This window comes from Chelonia mydas, chromosome 19 (assembly GCF_015237465.2).
Source record: "Chelonia mydas isolate rCheMyd1 chromosome 19, rCheMyd1.pri.v2, whole genome shotgun sequence".
Lineage (NCBI taxonomy): Eukaryota > Metazoa > Chordata > Testudines > Cheloniidae > Chelonia > Chelonia mydas.
In genome coordinates, this window is record NC_051259.2 from 15127935 (window position 1) to 15149200 (window position 21266).

At 44.5% G+C, this 21266-nt stretch overlaps 1 protein-coding gene across 14 annotated transcripts in view; it reads right to left on the reverse strand.

Moving 5' to 3' along the window:
• Positions 1-21266, reverse strand: part of PUM1 (pumilio RNA binding family member 1) — a 135420-nt gene that overhangs the window by 89068 nt on the left and 25086 nt on the right. For all 14 annotated transcript variants that reach the window (XM_037882043.2, XM_043532006.1, XM_037882039.2 and 11 more), the window contains one exon: positions 11509-11577. In XM_037882043.2, coding sequence (XP_037737971.1) covers positions 11509-11577 — 69 coding nt within the window. The remainder of the gene's footprint in view (positions 1-11508; positions 11578-21266) is intronic.

The following is a 21266-nucleotide window of genomic DNA, read 5'->3' on the forward strand; positions in this document are numbered from 1 at the left end:
GATTATAAACTGGGCAAATTAAGTAAGTGGCTGATTTAGATATTAAGCAAGTAGGCTCATATTGTGACACAAGATGGTGATGCCATTTGAGAGACTATAGCAGCAGGGCGAGAACGCCATGGAAAATCCCACAAATAGACGCTCTGTCCTTTTATAGTATCTTGATCATGGTTAAAAAACTCATACATAGCATTGCAAATTTACTGTTTTACAAACAGAGTCAGATATCACCTGCCCTGAAGAGGCTGCAGTCTACACAGCACTTTAGTGAGCGGAGTACAACATGCTTTACAAACTAGCCAAACTTCTTATTTTTAAGGTGTCCATCGTCATGGTACCTAAGTGCCGGTCACAACTAAACTAAAACCAGCATTTGCGTCCGTCTCCTAAAGGATAATTAATTTCAGAGAGTACAGGAAAGTCATTACTGAAGAAGCTTTAGCAAAAAAGGGGAATTTTGCATTCTGGTATGAATACAGACAGGCTTGGGCACAGTTTGGCAATGAGTTTATTTTTGGTGCCCCCACTGCTGAGAATGCTCTTCATTAATGGAAATGCAGCGTCTTGTTTGAGGCCTCTCCAGATGAGTGGGTCACAAACGGGGAAGTAGTCTTCAATATCTCACAGCCATTGTTGCTTAACAGGTTTGCGGCTGTGTGCTGTTCCAGTTACAGCTATCATGTAGTATAACCTTTAATGCCAAATACAATGAGTTGCAGTACAACAACCTGGAGGTGGCAAAAACACAGATCACAGTAGCTAAACCCTTGTCAGGAAAAAGTCCAAATCTGGGAAGACATTCCTCACCCACTTGTGTCTCCAACATTACGGAGGGGCCCAGCATGATCCCAAGTCTTCGCACTACTTTGACAATTTGTGAGCTGATACTTTCAAATTGTTGGTGAGGTTAGAGTATTGGTAAGGTCCTCTAAATGCTTCTTTGTTCCCAGTATCCTTGTCTTCCTTGGATTAAGGTAAAGTCAGGTGCTTACCTGTGTGTTTCTTTTTGGCATTGGGTTATCTTACTGCTGGAAGAAACTGCATAAATCGAGGAAGCTGCATGCAGCTGAACATAGCTGAACATAGTCTTCATACATACTGGTGGCACAGGAGACCATGGCATCTCACACTCCCTCTAAACCATTCCAAATATTCAAAAGGAGAAGTAAGAGTGGTGTTTCCTCTAAGCTGCGCAGCGGCCCAAGAGTCAATCAAGTGAAGCGCACATCTGGCGACATGTGTTCAGGTGCCCCTCCCTACACTGCTCTGCAGCTGTGCTGCTCCGGCCCTCTGCCTTGGAGCCCCTGGCCAGCTGCTCCTGGGACCCTCCTGCTTGCTGTGCAGAACGGGGAAAGGTGGGGGGCGCTGATGTCAGGGTGTCCCCCTCTCCTCTGCCCATGTACCCCATCTCCACAGAACGGGGCAGGACAGAGCTACTGGCAGCTGTCACAGTCTGAACTAGCCTTCTGGTGAGTGCCGCTGTGCTAAAAGAGACAGCGCACAGTCTCTCAAATTTCCCCAGCAGCCAGCACGCGCACACAGTCTCTCTCACACTCACCTCCCAACACATACTTGTGTTATTGTTGTTACTTCTTCGTAATTCCCATAATGCACGTATATTCTCTGTAATTTTATTCTTTCCAAGTGATGTTGTTTTAGTTTTTTGACTGCTCTGGGCTTCTGTGTCTTTGCACACTCCTAGTTCTTCTCCCTTACCAACTGCTCCTTCAAGATCTCCTTTAAGTGACTCTTCAGCCCAACAGATATGGCGAAAGAAAGTAAATCAAAATGGGTGCAGACTTCCTTTACATGTAAATGATTCTCGGTATGCTTCCTAAATATCCTTGTTTTTATTAAAACATAACAGCACAGTATAAGACAAAGCACCCTGACAAATCTAAATAAAAACAGAACAGATGTAGATATTAGGGAGGAGGAAAGAGGTGCCATTGTGCTCTCAGAAGATGGCCCTCCACAATGATGATCACTCCCACTAACCAAAGAATCCAAATCTCTAGCTTTCGGACAGAGTGCAAGGCTCCCTTTTTCCACAGTATGTGACCGAAGGGGAAGTGTTAAAGATGATAATTTTGTTTATGGGGTAGGGGAGGGGGAAGGGGTGGAATGAAGTTGGTTTCAGTAGGTGGGTTTTGAAGATGGGGAAGGTTACAATGTAGAAGAGAAGCGTGTTTTTAAAATATCCTGCACCTCTACCCCAATGAAGCAGCAATGCATTTTATGAATTCAAAAACTATGTATTGTCAGGTTTTGTTGTTTTAAGAATTATGACAAGACATTAAACTCTCTCATAATCTCATTATGATGTCTTGGTTTGTATACAGCAGATGTGGGCAAACTACAGCCCGTGGGACCGTCCTACCCAGCCCCTGAGCTCCCAGCCGGGGAGGCTAGTCCCTGGCCCCTCCCCTGCAGCCATGCAGGCAGCACTCTGGCCCGCCGCTCCTACTGGGCAGGGTGGCTGGCTCTCGCCAGATGGCGCGGCTGTGAGCTCCTGCGGCTGGTAAGGGGGCAGGAGGTTTGGGTAAGGGAGCAGAGGGTCCTGGGGAGCAGTCAGGGAGTAGGGGGCGGTTGGATGGGGCACAGGGAGGGTTGGGAGTGCGAGACCCTGGGGCGGGGGGGCTGTCAGGGGTGTGGACAGGGGTCGGGAGGGCAGTCAGGGGACAGGGAGGGTTGGATAAGGGGGTAGGACCCTGGGGGGCAGTTGGGGCGGGGGGTCCCAAGAGGGGGCAGTCAGGGGACGAGGAGCAGAGGGCGGTTGGATAGGGGGCGGGAGTCCTGGGGGACTGTCAGGGGGCGGGAGTGTGGATAGGGGTCGGGACAGTCAGGGGGGTTGGGTAAGGAAGGGGCGGTTGTCCCAGGAGGGGGCGGTCAGGGGACAAGGAGCGGGGGGGGGAGGGGGGTTGGAGGTCGAGGGGGGCAGTCAGGGGGCGGGAAGTGGGAGGGGGCCAGGCTGTTTGGGGAGGTACAGCCTTCCCTACCCAGCCCTCCATACAGTTGTGCGACCCTGATGTGGCCCTCGGGCCAAAAAAGTTTGCCCACCCCGGTATACTGGCTTCAGAAAACTCCTCAAACGAATTAACACAAGGTGCTGATGAATATTGCTACAAAATCCATATAGAGGGGAGCAGAAATAGAGGCAGGAAGAAGGAAGAAGCATTCAATGCCTTCGTTCCCAACAGAAGAAAAAGGGGCTGTCTCTTACTCATCCTTCTCTTTCTGTGAACTTGCCAGTCTTAGCTCAGTGTGCAAACAAGTGTTAATGAGCTTGCATTTCCTGCAGATGACATTCAAAAATCAGGAACTTATAATCTGAACATTCCTTCTTTTCCTCTCACATATCCCAAGCATTAGTTTCTTTTCTTTTTTTACTATTATTTGTTTAGATATTTTTGTCAGTGTTCTCTCCTTCACATTCAATAGAAACACAACGCAAACTAACAGCATCAAGCTAGTGCAGTGTCTAGGAAAAAGAGAAGTGCAGTTTTCTGCATAGCTCTAAAGCCTTTATATTAAAAACACACTTGTCTATAAAGTCAATGCATGCAGCCCTGCATTGATTGCAACTAATCCAATAGGGCTGACTCAAGAAGTGGTGGATGTGCACTAGCTTCATCAGGGATACTGAAATACCGCTAAGAGCTGAGCTGGTAAACTGCTGCACCAAAGCCAGTGGATGAGAAAAGGAAGCACAAACATATACATAGTGGAGAGGGAATCTTGTGGCCAGATCTGACTAGGTAAACAAGAGCAGTGATATCAAACAGTAGTCTTTGCTTTGACTAGAAAGCAAATTGAAGTGACCTCCCTCTCCCAAACCTCACACTTCAATTTGTGGACTAGCTCAATGCCTGAACAGTGCACTCTGTGAAATTCCTACAAATGTCCTTACTAACATAAGACGTTGTAAGAATACAAACTGTTATTATATAGAGACCTTAGCACTTGGAGGAAAAAAAAACAAGAGAACCACCATTTGGAGGGTTAAGATGAAAAACACCAACCTCTGACAACCTATTTCCTCAAAAATATTGTTAAACCCCAAATTATGTAACATGACCATATATACAGGAATGTCCTTAGATTTTTAGTCAACTGATATGGTCAGATATCAAATAGAGGTGTAGCACAGGTGTTTCCTTGGTCTTAGCAGATATCCTCAAAATGTCTGTGCACTTCACTAAAGACAAACATCTTAATCAAGTGATGTACTAAAATAAATCTATGTATGTCCTCACTTCTAATAATTCATCTTTGAGATTTTTCATACCACATGCAACGGATATTAGCAGTTCCAAGTCCAGTCTTCAGAGCCCTTAGTAACACAGATCTCTTATCATTCCTTCTTCCACTGTCTTGAGCCAATAGTACTACAAACTAAGGCCTTAACCCTACTATCTGACCCGTGGGAGTGCTGCCCCAGTGGCTTCAATGAGCTTTCATACTTGAGCGAGGGCTTGCTCACACAGATCATACTGCAGGATCAGGACCTTGCTAAGCAGAAGAGAAGTGTTTTCTCCAAGGTGATCCTTTTTAATGGAACTGGGGAATGCCTTTTCACTTGGGTCACAAGCTTGATGTCGGGGATCAGGAGGACGCATATAAATAAGCATGATCTTGACAGATCGGCACAGAAAAAGGGAGGCTCTCAAACACGGTGGTTCTTTCTCTGATCATGTAATTTTAAGGTGGACTCCTCACTTATAGCTTTTGATGGATTTTCTTCTGGAGCATTCAGAATGCTCTTTTAAATCCAGTGGATTCATCCATAATATCCTGAGCAGCTACTTTTTAAATCCCAGTTGCAAAGATTTTTAGAAAAAAGAACAGGAGGACTTGTGGCACCTTAGAGACTAACAAATTTATTTGAGCATAAGCTTTCGTGAGCTAGATGCATCCGATGAAGTGGGCTGTAACCCACGAAAGCTTATGCTCAAATAAATTTGTTAAGTCTCTAAGGTGCCACAAGTACTCTCTTTTTCTTTTTGCAGATACAGACTAACACAGCTGCTACTCTGAAAGATTTTAGAAGATCAGAACTGCTTTTGGTTGTTGGAGGAGGAAGGGGACTCTTTTTCCAGGGCTGGGAGAGTTTGCTAGATTTTTTTAAATTCTAAATTTAAAGGACGAAGTTCTAACATCTCAAATTCAAGTTGTTTAATCTTTATTTACATGCAAATATTTATCTGTTCTAGTTAATCATTCACTGCCACAGCTGTCTCCAGCTAGCATAATTTTTTTGTTGGTCTTCTAAGAATCTTCAAACACTGTTTTGTAAGACAATGAGTGAGTTCTGGTCTTTTGATAAACCAACGTACGGTTTCAGAGTGGTAGCCGTGTTAGTCTGTATCAGCAAAAAAACCCAGAAGTGGGTTTTAGCCCATGAAAGCTTATGCCCAAATACATTTGTTGGTCTCTAAGGTGCCACAAGTACTCCTCGGTTTTTTTCAATGTATTGTTGGAATCACTGGCATAGAAGTATCCTTATGTTGTTTTAAAGTTTGCCACTTTTCAGCATGGTTACAATCGAGAAAAGTTTAACAGCTGAATAACATGCACAGATGAAAACGTTTTGTAGAATAAGAAGGAAGCCAACTGGGAACACATCTAGCGTGCTTTAAAGTCAAACCACACCTCCTGGACTCCTCTCTCAACACTCACTGTAACCAAGTGAATTGATATTCTCTAGATTCCAAAGAATCTGACTACAGAAAGGATGGGAGAAAACAGAGACACAGATCTAATTTGCATTCAGTTCCAGGTTTTCTGTCAAGGCAGGAAATTTATAATCAGAACTAGATCAGCACAAGAAAAAAAAACCAGCGAAGCAAAAGCATCGACTGTGCTAAAAACAAGTTACAGATAAGCTAGAAGCAAGAATCACCAACATCGAACACTGCATCATTTGCTTTGGTAATAATGTGGCTGTAAAGTGAGCAAACTGCTCTTAAATTGAGTAGATGAAGGAGTTAAGTGACAGAGAATCATTCCTGCGGCAAAAGTCAAATATCTAGATTCCTAAAGGTATGGAAGCTCAGGACTTAAACTTACCCTCCTGTTAAAGGGTCAGATAGTTTCACAGGTGGAGAGAGGAGCCCGCAAGGAGCCTTCCTCATGCCCTCTTGTGCAGCCCACTGGTGTGTGCCTAAGGGGTACATGATGCCCTAAAGATTCTGGGAAGGAGCTAGGACCATGAACCTCTTTCCTTGAGAGACTGGATCAGCCTGCATCATCCTCTGGCATGCCAGTCTGCTTGGGTTGGATTGTGCCTTCTTAAGCACTACTTCCCTGCACTCCTCATTGGGCAGAGAGGTTCTACACAGAGCCATCGTGGGCCTATGACCAAATGGCACAATTTGGTCAGACGTGTCTTGCAAGAGGGATAAGAACTCTACTCAGAGAGCACCTGCACAACACTGTTTCCTGATCTTTGTGAATAGTGGATGGAGGGACCAGACCTCATGTGAAAGTCACTAACACAGCACGTTTAAAAAACACAGAGATGGTGTAATTCGGGAAGCAGCAATATTTTGTTCTGAACTACTACTGTATGGAACTACAAACATGCGTTTTTACCCTATGTCATTCAACATCTGCAAAGGGATGGGGAAGAGCAGCCATTTACAGCCTCCCAAAGAGGGATCACAATTCCTGGGAAGATTGAATTTAGCAACTGAGAAAACAACATCCAACCACATGACTTAAAAACAAGCATTTTAGGGGCTGGGTCAGTGAATCTGTAATGAGCTATTAAGCTTTTGCAATTCAAATTGGTTGGTTTAATCCACCCCAACTCGATAGTGACTAAGAGCTACAACAGGCTGCTAAACAGCTTTTACCCAGTATGTCAAGTAAGTCTGGTAGCCTATTGGGAACCGGCTGGAAAGAACCAGTATCAACACTCCAAGATTCTCAGCAAAGGCCAAGGACTGAATGGGCTGTACAGACTGAAGTATACTTCTCACAGTCCAAGGTCGTCCCTGCAGCTACACTGATGGAGCTGTGCAAGAGAAGCTTGGGCTGGTGCTGTCCCCCTTCTACGGCTACAGAGCTGCAATTCTGCACTTCTCACAACATACCAAATGTAAGAAGAAAGGCATTTTGAAGAGTAGCATTTGTCAAAGCAAAACGGGATTGTCACTAAAGGGTCACCAATGGAATCTAAAGCCCCCTTGGGACTGGTCTCCACAACAGACTAGAATGGGGGTGGACAAGCAGAATGATTTTTAAAACTTCCTTGTGTTAGTGAAAGAATAAAATTTAATGAAAAAAGAAGCCACTACACACTAAAGCTGCCTCTTCTGGAATCAGAGTAGCAGCCGTGTTAGTCTGTATCCGCAAAAAGAAAAGGAGTACTTGTGGCACCTTAGAGACTAACCAATTTATTTGAGCATAAGCTTTCGTGAGGTGCCACAAGTCCTCCTTCTCTTCTGGAATGTATATGTAGTAGAGCTATACCACAGAGAGATTTGGTAATATTGTGTATATCATCCAAAGTATTTCTGCTTAGCTTGAGGAAAGTAAGTACTTTTCTTTTTTGATGTCTGTATATTGACAATAGTTCAAGGTGGAATGGGCAGGATTTTTGTAGTTCCATACAGCAGATTTCAGCATGTTAGCTGCACGTATGGACTGGATGATGTTTGTAATCCAAGGAACTTTGCCAGGGGGACTTTTTGCACTGGAACATATTTTAAGATCCTCTGAGGACAGGATCAGACTTTATGATTTATCTTATTTCCACTTAAAAGCTTTGTTACTTGCCTCTTGCAATGCTTCAAACACTGAAAATATCTTGGAACAGCTATCTTGGTGTGTAGCTCTGTTCTTTGAGTACTATACTGAGCATAAGCCTGTTGAATCATCTGCTATTTTGCAGTTTTATTTTTGAATAGGTCTATCTACTTTCATACTGGGTATCAACCTCACTCTGGTATTTGACCAGCAATTGAATGCTGGGACTAGTTGGGAAGCTTGGTGTACTGTTTTTATTTATCACATAACTAAAATGATATGGAGAGGAGTGTTCGACTTATGAGGAATAGTTAAAACTAAACATGCACTGTTTGGTTAAGCAGCACCTACGTAGGAGGGAGGGGACAGAGAATGGTCTACAAATATATTAAAGGTGCAAACATTAAGGATGCAAAGGAATTATTTAAAGATGTCACAAGAGGACAAAACTTCAGGATAGAAGAATTCCCAATGAATGTTAGGAAAGCTTCTAAGGATGTACTGGGCCATAAGAGTCTAAGGCAAGGGTGGGCAAACTTTTTGGGCTGAACGCCACATCTGGGTGGGGAAATTGTATGCAGGGCCGGGGCGCGGGAGGGAGTGCGGTGTGCAGGAATGGGCTCAGGGCAAGGGATTGGGGCAGAGGAGGGGTGCGGAGTGCAGCAAGGGGTTGGGGTGCAGGAGGGGTGAGACAGGGGGCTCAGGGCAGGGAGTTGGGGTGCAGCAGGGGTGCGAGGTGCAGGCAGGGGGCTTAGGGCAGGAGTTCGGGCTCCAGCCCGGCACTGCTTACCTAAAGCAGCTCTGGGGTGGAAGGGGCGCACACCGGGGACAGGGCAGGCTCCCTGCCTGCCTGTCCTGGCCCCATGTTGCGCCACTCAGGGAAGCAGCTGGAACCATGTCCGTGCAGGGCGCCGGGGAAGGGGGGGGAGGGGGGAGCAAGGACACGCTGCCCTTGCCACGCCTTCAGGTACCTCCCCTGAAGCTCCCATTGGCCACAGTTCCCCTTTCCCAGCCAATGGGAGCTGGGGGGTGCCTGGAGGCAAGGGCAACACACAGAGCCCTCTGCCCCCCTTATGGTGCCAGCTGCTTCTGAGAGCGACACGGGGCCTGCGGCACCATGGGGAGCAATCCCGCGGGCCGGATCCAAAGCCATGATGGGCAGGATCCGGCCCACGAGCCGTAGTTTGCCCACCCCTGGTCTAAGGGATGTGGCAGAAGCCCAACTGCTTGGGGTATTTAAAACCTGACTGGACATAGCTCTAGAAAATGTGCTGAAGAAAAAAAAAAAGTCTTGCCCTGCCTGGAGAGGGACTAGATGGAAATCAACTTTCAATCTATAATATGTGATTCAGTACATTTATGTAGACTGTGGACCCTCACACAGTCAATACCAAACAGAACATTACGACCAACAACGAGACAAGTGTACATGTTAAAGCTTTCCCTAGCAATGCTCCCCTACTGAAAACCAACAAGAGTGTGGAAGATCACTGCAAATAGCTGAGCTGTTCAGCCAGGGAACAGAGACATCAAAGGCATTACAATCTGAGGAATAAGCAAGGTGGATTTTTTTAGAAATTAAATATACATTACACCTAAACTGCTAATCCCATGTAGCTGGCATGGATAAAGAACAATAGCACACTGTGCAGAGTTCTTTTGTAAACAGCAATGTCACTCTCTTTACAAAAATTAAGAAAGATCAGAATCAGCAAGCAGGAAGCCTTGATTTATATCTATTTTAATCTCTTTTTGCTTCTGTACTTCATTATTTTCATAAAGAAAGGTCAAGTTTCATTGGCTGGTAATCATTAAAACATGTTGATTTTCAACTAAATACAGACTTTAAACTAATTTTTTCCCTAATTAGGAGGATATACTATATCTGTACATGTTCTTTTAAGTAACTTCATAGCTTAATATACATTTATTCTGATTCTTAATATTTACATTATGATAGAGAACAGTGAATGATGCGGTATTTATTAAATGATTAGTGCCAAGATCATTTGGATGGAAACTGGAATTCAATTACAATGCACAACCCATTTTTAAATGATGTTAAATGTGCTAGATATGTAATATTTATCAAAACACCTAGGTTTATTTGGTCCTGCCTCAGCACTGGAACTGATGACCCCTTCCAATCCTAGATTCTATGATTCTACATTTTACGTTTAAAACTGATTTATTAAAACAAAATATTTATAGTTAACAAACTGAAATTATCCCCAACAACCATGTCCTTCAAGATTTAAGAATTAGCAGATCTCATCCTCACCCCTCCATTTTTATTCAGATATTTGAAGAGGAAAACAAGACTTTCCTGCTTTTTCTAACTCCAATAGGTTACTCAACTTTGAATGAAGTAGTGATTAAATTGAAATAGCGACTGAACTGAAAATAAATATTCTCTCTGCACCTACAGCTATAAAAAAAACTGGTTTGGCTCTTCAAACTCTGGTTCCAGGTGCTTAGACAGACATTTACACCTGTTCAATAACTTGACTCTCTTTAAAACTCTGGCAGCAAACATTTACTACTTGAATAACTGAACTGAATTTAAATTATTTTAATAGGATTATAATAAGTTCAGGCGTTAACATAGGTTGTCTATTTCAAATTTAATTCTAAATAAACCTGTATTTTGGGTTTTTTTTAAAAAATCATTGATTTTTATCCACTCTGACAAGAACACTGGCTTGAGGAGCCAGCCAGCCAACTCACAAGACAGAAGAGAAAATAAACTGGTCTTTGAACAGCAGAAGGAATATTAAAGTGAGCTGGAAGAGACCGGGAGAGCAAAACATGTTTTGCAACTAACATGGACATTTAAAGTTGGGCTGGTCATTTGCGTTGTCACATTTCACACCATATCTGAAGCTAGTAATTCTACATTTCCTCTTAGGATACGAGAATTAAGTAAATTATTATTACTTTTTTTCATTTAAGACCTGATAACCTTCTTTCTAACTCTTCTGCTGGCATTGGTAAACTCACAAGAGAACTTTTTACCCACACAACTTCATGGACTGAGGATCATTTTAGTGGAGGGGGGAAATCTTGCTTTTTGCCCCAGTTACCACCCTGGACGTTGCCCCTTCGCAGTGTTCTTATTAACTTACACAGAAATAGGCACCCATCAGTTTTGAAGGATGAGGTTAAGATGTCTAACTAGTTTAAAGCGGCAAGATCTCCATGTATAGCTTTTTAAACTTCATCACAATAGCTAAAGCTGCCTATAGAAATGGAGAACAATCACTTACAGAAAAAAAAAAGCAGCAGCCTTGGTTATGTTGTCTATTAATTACCTGTATACCTAAAAGGAACATGGGACAAGTGTATGATACCTCGTAGCAAGACATAGGAACACAGGCCATACAACTGGAAGGGATCTCTTAGGTTATCAACTCCAGTTCCCTGCTATTGCAGACAAGCCCATCATATAAACCCCTTCACATAAATTAAGCAAGTTCCATTCTAATGTTTCCACCATTCAGCACAAGCACCATTTTATTACTTGCTGATGGTAGAACACATGGAGGGCTCAGAAGTTTCTCTTCCTAGGTTGGAGTGCCTTCTAACAGACTTTTTGCAACAGCCATGACGCAGGACTTCCTCAAGGGAGGAGTAGTGGATGTAGTTTTGAGAAGAGAATCCACCTCTCATTTCTGAAGAATGACCTCTTCTCCCTTCGTTCCATCACACATACATACACACACACATACACACCTGTTCTAAAGATGTTTCACTTACCTCTCCCATAGCCCTTCCCTCCAGAGCTAGTGCTTGAAAATCATGGTTCAGTTCATCCATTGAACGCACCTGTTATAAATAGAGGAGAAAAATATGAGGCACTGACTATATTTCATTCCTATTACAAATAAAAAGGTAATCAGTTTATAATTTTTTTTCAGACATAAAATGCCAGTGAACCTTACTCTTTAATAAAGTACACCACAAGACTGTTTAGGTGCAAAATATGACTTACCTTTACAACTCTTAAAATCTGGAGTATATTTTCTACCAATTCTACAAATATATTCAAAAGTAAAAATAAGCAACTTTAAGACAGATAAGAGTGATTTCCCTTGCTACAGTAGAGATTAATATTGAAAAAAGAGCTGCATTAATATCTCTGTGCACAAGCAAATGAAAAAAATGCAGAGGTTAACATGATCTCCATTAAAAGACAGGATAGAACCAACATTCACAATATTAAACAATGAAAAACAAAAAAAATTCTGAAGTAGCACTAACATTTAAAATCAACAGATTGGCAGTGTATATAGCATAAAATCAGCAGCCTTAAACAGCACCTCACCATCTGAGCCTACAATGGCTCTTTACTAAAGTTTACCTGATCCACATAGATTGATATCACACATTCTGCCTGCGAGGGATAGGAAGTGCAAATTCAGATGCACGTTAGTTTTAAAAAAACACCAGATTCTCTGAACATCTTTATACTACTCCAAGTTTACAATAAGCCTTAAGGAACAGGTTACAACTGTTTCTTCAGCAACTTAGCAGGTCTTCTGATCAAAGAGTCGGAAATCACATTATCAATAAAAACTCCTCTCCCAAAACAAACTGTTTAAAAATGGTTTTGCATAGTGAAACATTAATAAAGGCTTTCAACACAAGGACTATTCCGAGAGAAAGCACTGTTTGTAGTGTTCTAATATTTCTTAGCGGTTACACAGCATTTTTCATCTATACAATTCAAAGTGCTTTACAAAGGTGAGTAAGAATCACTCTTCATAGTGCAGATAGACACGCTAGATACAGGAGGGAAGCAACCTGCCCCAAGTCACAGTGTGTAAGTGACAAAACCTAGATTCAAAGAGAGGTCTCACGACTTCCAGCATATAAAATGTCTCCCTAAAAGTAGGAAAATGTGAACTGAAACATTGGCAGCACAGGCCTGGTAGGCACTCATGTAAGGTATCAACAATGTTGCCAAACTTTTGCTCCAAGACTTCTACTCTAGACTCTTCTCACGCCCAACTCCTTACAAGCAGCAGAATCATCTCTAAAAAGAACAGGAGGACTTGTGGCACCTTAGAGACTAACCAATTTATTTGAGCATAAGCTTTCGTGAGCTACACTCCAATAAAGTGAGCTGTAGCTCACGAAAGCTTATGCTCAAATAAATTGGTTAGTCTCTAAGGTGCCACAAGTCCTTCTCTTTTTGCGAATACAGACTAACACGGCTGCTACTCTGAAAAGAATCATCTCTGACTCTGTGAATCACCTTCCTTTCTTCCACATTTAACTTCAAGAAAGAAAAAAGGTGGTAGCAGCAGCAACCTTAAGGAACTCCATCCTTGGAAGCCTGTCTAAAGATGAAGGAGCCAACCCTTAGAGCCAACCGCAACATCCCTGGAACTACAACGGGAGGAGACTGAGGGAAGAATCTAGGGAGTGGGAGACAGATACTGTTTTCCCTTGACTCAATCTATCAATCTCAAAAAGCTGGGGAGGGGGAGACAAACAGATAAAAGTCATAGCAGGAAGACCCAAGATCCAAGTTAAAGGAAAGAGGTGGTGAGGGGATAATGGCAGAAAAAAAGAACTGCAAACAAAATACAGAATGGAACATTTTAAAAATGAAAAAGTGAGGTAAAGGAAAAAAGCAAGACAACATGTACTCAGCTTTAATTTAAGTCTATATTAGGAATGTTCCTATATTTCAATATCTTTCTATGGGCAGTTATCAGCAATACAAATTTACCAAATCTTTTCAAATTATATTTTGAGAACAAAATATTGACTTTTCTTTTGGCTCACGATCACCTGCCAAAATTATTACTTGCTTATGGCACCGATTCACTTAACACTAACTCTGGTTCCAAAATACAAAATTCAATATGTAATGACTGAACTCCAGGAAGTGTCATCATAGAAACTTATGTTTAAACTACAGGTAAATCTCCCCTATAAACACAGTTTACTTCAAACAATCCAACTATAACAACAGACTAGGGGTCCAATGTTGCAAAGGTACATGTAACTTAACTCATATAAGCAGTTCCATTGAGTTTAATGGGACTACTTGAAAAAGTGACTGGTGTATGTTTGCTACAGGGCTTAATAATCTAATCAGACATTCCAGACACCCAGGTACTAGAAACTAGCAATTTCCTTAATGATTACCAAGTGTAATGCACAGCAGTTAACGTGTTCTTATGTGCTGCAGTGCTAATCTTTCAAAGTTGTCAGGCCTAAAAATTCAACCATCTTTTAATGACCCAAAAGATGCAGTATTGTTTTAAAATTTAATCTAGATTCAGAAGAGAAAGGTGGAATATCAAAACAAGGGCTGCATAATAGATCAATCCTCCACTCTCACTTAGGCCTGGTCTACACTAAGAGTTTAGGTCAAATTTAGCAGTATTAGATCAATTTAACCCTGAACCCATGCACACAACGAAGCCATTTTTGTCAACTTAATGGGCTCTTAAAATCTATTTCTGTACTCCTCCCCAAGGAGGGGATTAGCGCTGAAATCGACATCGCCGGATTGAACTTGGGTTAGCGTGGACGCAATTCGACAGTATTGGCCTCCGAGAGCTATCCCACAGTGCTCCATTGTGACCGCTCTGGACAGCGCTCTCAACTCGGATGTACTGGCCAGGTAGACAGGAAAAGCCCCGCAAACTTTTGAATTTCATTTCCTGTTTGGCCAGCGTGGCAAGCTGATCAGCACAGGTGACCGTGCAGATCTCATCAGCAGAGGTGACCGTGGAGTCCCAGAATCGCAAAGGAGCTCCAGCATGGACCGAACGGGAGGTACTGGATCTGATCACTGTATGGAGAGAAGAATCTGTGCTATCAGAACTCCATTCCAAAAGACAAAATGCCAAAATATTTGAAAAAATCTCCAAGGGCATGAAGGACAGAGGCTATCACAGGGACCCACAGCAGTGCTGTGTGAAACTTAAGGAGCTCAGGCAAGCCTACCAAAAAAACAGAGAGGCAAATGCCCACTCTGGGTCAGAGCCCCAGACATGCCGCTTCTATGATGAGCTGCATGCAATTCTAGGGTGTGCCCCTACAACTACCCCACACCTGTACGTGGACTTCTCTAAAGGAGTCTCACACAACAGGGATGAGGATTTTGGGGACGAGGAAGATGATGAGGAGGGGGAGGTTGAAGATAGCGCACACCAGGCAAGCGGAGAAACTGTTCTCCCCGACAGCCAGGAACTGTTTATCAGCCTGGAGACAGTACCCTCCCAAGCCGGGCTCCCAGACCATGAAGGCGGAGAAGGCACCTCTGGTGAGTGTACCTTTGTAAATATAAATATATGGTTTAAAAGCAAGCGTGTTTAATGATTAATTTGCCCTGAAGACTTGGGATCCATTCGCAGCCAGTACAGCTAATGAAAGTCTGTTAGCGTGTCTGGGGATGGAGCAGAAATCCTCCAGGGACATCTCAATGAAGCTCTCCTGGAGGTACTCCCAAAAACTCTGCAAAAGATTTCTGGGGAGGCAGCCTTATTGCATCCTCCATGATAGGACACTTTACCACCGCAGGCCAGTAGCACATAGTCTGGAATCATAGAATATCACACTTGAAAGGGACCTCTGGAGGTCATCTAGTCCAACCCCCTGCCCAGCGCAGGACCAATCCCCAACTAAATCATCCCAGCCAGGACTTTGTCAAGCCTGACCTTAAAAACTTCTAAGGAAGGAGACTCCACCACCTCCCTAGGTAACGCATTCCAGTGTTTCACCACCCTCCTAGTGAAAAAGTTTTTCCTAATATCCAACCTAAACCTCCCCCACTGCAACTTGAGACCATTACTCCTTGTTCTGGCATCAGCTACCACTGAGAACAATCTAGAGCCATCCTCTTTGGAACCCCCTTTCAAGTAGTTGAAAGCAGCTATCAAATCCCCCCTCATTCTTCTCTTCCGTAGACTAAACAATCCCAGCTCCTTCAGCCTCTCCTCATAAGTCATGTGTTCCAGACCCCTAATCATTTTTGTTGCCCTCCGCTGGACTCTCTCCAATTTCTCCACATCCTTCTTGTAGCGTGGGGCCCAAAACTGGACACAGTACTCCAGATGAGGCCTCACCAATGTCGAATAGAGGGGAACGATCACGTCCCTCGATCTGCTGGCAAATCGCTGCATAAGAAAACATGGCAGAGTGTGGTCCAGGTGTTTGCTGGCATTCAAGCAACATTCATTCTTTATCTCTCTGTGTTATCCTCAGGAGAGTGATATCATCCATGGTCACCTGGTTGAGGACAGATGGCGGGATCAAGAGGACAGGTGGTGGCAGCATGATGAGACTACTGGAGTAGTCTCATCATGCTGTAGTAGAGCATTAGCTGAGGCTACTGGAGGATCAAACTGATCTGCTCCGGCATATGGTTGAGATGCAGGAAAGGCACAGACTGCCACTGCAGCCCCTGTGTAACTGCCCTCCTCCCCAAGCCTCCTCACCCAGACGCCCAAGAACGCTGGGGGGAGAGGGGGCATGGCAGCTCCAGGCACCCAACCAATCCACCCCAGAGGACTGCCCAAGCAACAGAAGGCTGACATTTAATAAGTTTTGAAGTGCAGCGTGGCCTCGTCTTCCCTCCTCCGCTACCCCACCCGGTGCTTCCCTCCTCCCACACCCCTCCTGGGCTACCTTGGCAGTTATCCCCCTATTTGTGTGACAAATTAATAAAGAATGCATGAATTTGAAACAACAATGACTTTATTGCCTCTGCAAGTGGTGATCGAAGGGGAGAAGGGAGGACAGTTGGCTTACAGAGAAGTAGAGCGAACCAAGGAGGCGGGTTTTCATCAAGGAGAAACAAACAGAACTGTCACACCATAGGCTGTTCAGCCATGAAACTGGTTTTCAAAGCTTCTCTGATGTGGAGCACGCCCTGCTGTGCTCTTCTAACTGCTCTGGTGTCTGGCTGTGCATAATCAGCAGCCAGGCGATTTGCCTCAACTTCCCACGCCGCCATAAACATCTCCCCCTTACTTTCACAGATATTGTGGAGCACACAGCAAGCAGCAATAACAATGGGAACATTGGTTTCGCTGAGGTCTGAGCGCGTCAGTAAACTGCGCCAGCGTGCTTTTAAATGTCCAAATGCACATTCTACAACCATTCTGCACTTGCTCCACCTACAGTTGAACAGCTCCTGACTACTGTCCAAAGTGTCTGTGTATGGCTTCATTAAGGGGTAGGCTGGGTCCCCAAGGATAACTATAGGCATTTCAACATCCCCAATGGTTATTTTCTGGTCTGGGAAGTAAGTCTCTTGCTGCAGCTGTTCATACAGACCAGAGTTCCTGAAGATGCGAGTGTCATGTACCTCTCCTGGCCATCCCACGTTGATGTCGGTGAAACGTCCCTTGTGATCCACCAGTGCTTGCAGCACCACTGAAAAGTACCCCTTGCGGTTTACGTACTGGCTGCCTTGGTGGTCCGGTCCCAAGATAGGGATATGCGTTCCATCTATTGCCCCACCACAGTTAGGGAATCCCATTGCAGCAAAGCCATCCACTATGACCTGCACATTTCCCAGAGTCACTACCCTTGATAGCAGCAGCTCAGTGATTGTGTTGGCTACTTGGATCACAGCAGCCCCAACAGTAGATTTGCCCACTCCAAATTGATTCCCGAGTGACCGGTAGCCGTCTGGCATTGCAAGCTTCCAGAGGGCTATCACCACTCACTTGTGAACTGTGAGGGCTGCTCTCATCTTGGTATTCTGGCGCTTCAGGGCAGGGGAAAGCAAGGTCACAAAGTTCCATGAAAGTGCCCTTAGGCATGTGAAAGTTTTGCAGCCACTGGGAATCATCCTACACCTGCAACACTATGAGGTCCCACCAGTCTGTGCTTGTTTCACAGGCCCAGAATCGGCATTCCATGGTATGAGCCTGTCCCACTGCCACCAGGACGGCCAAATTGCCAGCCCGTGCTTTGAGAGAAGTCTATGTCCATGTCCTCATCACCACGCTGCAGTCATCTCCTTGCCTGCTTTTGCAGGTTCTGCATATACTGCATGATAACGTGCGAGGTGTTTACAATGCTCATAACTGCCGCGGTGATCTGAGCAGCCTCCATGCTTGCCGTGGTATGGCGTTTGCGGGACAGAAGAGTTGCAGGGGAAGCGGTGGCTGGATGACCAGTTTTGCAGACCTACTGCACAGTCTGCTGCCAGGACACAACAGCTAAGCGGGCTGCACACTTGCCGGGGTATGGCGAGACAAGAGCAGCTGAGCAGAGTTGCAGCGGAAGCGACCCTGAGAGACCACCAGGAGAGCAGAGTGCCAGCGGAAGCAGTGGATGATGATGGTCATATACAGAGGACCTGCGAGGTGGATTCATAGCATCAGGAGAGCAGAGTGGCAGTGGAAGCGGTGGATGACAATGACGGTTAGCAGTCCTACTGCACTGTCTGCTGAAAGCAGTATGGCACCCGCACTGAAAAAAGGAGCAAAACGATTGTCTGCCATTGCTTTCATGGAGGGAGGGGCGACTGACGACATGTACCCAAAACCACCCACGACAATGTTTTTGCCCAGTCAGGCATTGGGAGCTTAACCCAGAATTCCAATGGGCGGCGGAGACTGAGGGAACTGTGATATAGCTACCCACAGTGCAACGCTCCAAAAGTCGATGCTAGCCTCGGTACTGTGGATGTACTCCGCCAACTTAATGCGCTTAGTGCATTACTGTGGGGACACACAAAATCGACTGTATAAAATCGCTTTCTAAAAAAATCGACTTCTATAAATTCGACCTAATTTCGTAGTGTAGACATACCCTTAGGCAACCAGCTGCAAACCTTAGGCACGGAGAGCTTGTGTAAGAGCAAAGCAAGCAGAGTGGGAGGGGACAGAGGCGCATGCATGCATGAATCCAACAAAGCGGACAGGATCTGAACTAGACAGATCAGCCTCTACAGTTCACATTTGCATATTAAAGGGGCAATTAGTAAAATGGTTCCAGATATTTGGATGGCACACAAGCAATATTCCAGCATTCCCAAGGACTTAGTTTTCAATTTTTACAAAAAAATCCTGGGTTTTACAAAAGCTATTAGTTGGTTTTGTTACACTGATTTTCACCAAAATCTGGACCACTCAAACACATTAAAATACTGATTATGTTAACAAAAACCAATACACTACATTGGGTCGATCTGTTTATGCTAATAAGTTAGTCTGAGTGTAAATACCAGGCTGCATATTGAAGTAAGACAACGCAGAAGAAGATACACATATGCGCAGACATGCATGTACGGGGTTATGTTAGTGCTCGAGTCCTAAAAGAAGAAGTACTGAACCCAGCTCCCTGGTCTGGAAGGAGAAGGCCAGTTTTGGGCTCTGAAGGTTCCCTTAGAAGGAGATGGTGGCTGTGTAACCTAGGTGGTCCCCAGGGTAACCCCCTGGACCTGGTTCCCCACTCTGGAAGAGAGATGCTGGAGGAAGCAGCATGGGGACATAGAGACCTTGCTTCCTCCGCCTCTTCTGGGCCCACTCCATAAGGGGAGAGCGCAGCTGTATTCTCTTTTTGTGCGGGGAGAGGTGGAAGCTTAGTGCATGTTGCCTCTGTAGACCTAGGTTCTTCAAAGTGGATTTGGAGGAAGACATAACTTGCACTCCTGATAAGACCCCATACAGGGACCTCTGGGGGTAGACTCCTTCACTCCTGAGTCAGGTTGATGTATGGTGGGGTCCCCGAGCCTGGGTCCGACCACGGCCTCATGACCTTTTCCATTAGGTGCTTTGTAAGGTGAAGTTCTTGCCCTTCCCAGGTACAGATAGGGAATGAACAGCATATATTGGATCTTGCCGTGATGTGGGCTACCCCAAAGCAGTACAAGCAGCATTGGTGGTCACTGATGACCAAGAAGGATTGCAGGCAGGAAGCACAAATTTTGAAGCCCAGAACTTCAATAGAGTACGGGGGTTGGGGAGACTATAACACACAAACTGTCATATAAAAATTTTAAAACTCAAGAATATAAAATCTATTTACAGATATCTAAATATATTTTCACTGTTACAGAAGAAAGCTGAAGCTTCAGACTGGAGGTTCCAATCCAGACGATGTGGCGGTGATAAGAAACTGGAGAGGCCGTCAGTCCACCCCACCCTCTATCTCCATGGTCAGAGGCACTAAGTGAGCCAGAGGGCACATGTGGACCAATGGACATTGCTTGCAAAATTCCTCAGCTCTGGGGGCAAGGAGTACATAGGTACTCCACAGAGGAACACACAGAGACTAGCACTCAAAAAGAAAAACCCCTCTCAATCAAGTCTCACTTCCTTAGTGATTGTAATGTCATAATCCTATTAGTCTTCCACAGTCTTCCAGGGTAGGAAAGACCTTAATTTCTAATGTAGGTCACCTTTCAAGTAAAACGTTAATATTGGTAAATGATTTATTTAATTTTTACTAGAAAAATGCTAACAAACTACTGTCAACAGCCTTGGTGATAATACAAAAAACATGCACTGATTTGATTATATCAATGTAGTTAGAGCACTACAAACCCCAAGCATACACCCACATGACATACTTCAGTAATAAGCCGCACCAGTGTAAACTCAGCTTTGCACAGATGCAATTATCTAGGACATGAAACCAGGACAAAATTTTTCAAAATGTCATCAGGGCCTAAAAATTTAAGACTTACCAACTTTCACAGGAAGTCACTGCAATTTACCAGTTAAGTGCTATTTCCTGGGAATTAGAGGTAGCTTCCCCCAGTGCTAAACAACACAAATCTGTTTTCTAATTCAACAAGTACTGTTTGTCCTCACCCAAATCATGCTACAATAGTTTAACATTTGTGACAGGGTTGGGCCAGATGACTATAGGAGAGTAATAGAAGGCAGATATATAAGCCCCAGGCTAAGTAGGTCCCTTTTCCCTGGGTAAGGTAACAATCAGAAACCTTCTGGAGACAATTAAGACAAGCTGATTAGAACACCTGCAGCCAATCAAGAAGCTGCTAGAATCAATTCAGGCAGGCTAATCAGGGCACCTGCGTTTTAAAAACGGAGCTCACTTCAGTTTGTTGGTGTGCGTGTGAGGAGCTGGGAGCAAGAGGCACCAGGAGCTGAGTGTGAGAACGCGGACTGTTGGAGGACTGAGGTGTACAAGCATTGTCAGACACCAGGAGGAAGGTCCTATGGTGAGGATAAAGAAGGTGTTGGAAGGAGGCCATGGGGAAGTAGCCCAGGGAACTGTAGCTGTCACACAGCTGTTCCAGGAGGCACTCTAGACAGCTGCATTCCACAGGGCCCTGAGCTGGAACCCGGTGTAGAGGGCTGGCCTGGGTTCCCCCCAAATCCTCCCAACTCCTGGTCAGACACAAGAGGAGTCGACCTGGACTGTGAATTCAGAAAAGCGGCCAAAGCTGAGGGCTGCCATGAAGCTCCAAGGCCTGCAAATCTGCCAATAATCGCAAGACCCACCAAGGTAGAACAGGAACTGTGTCACACATTGCTGTTGATGTTGAAACAGAAAGAACTCGTTTC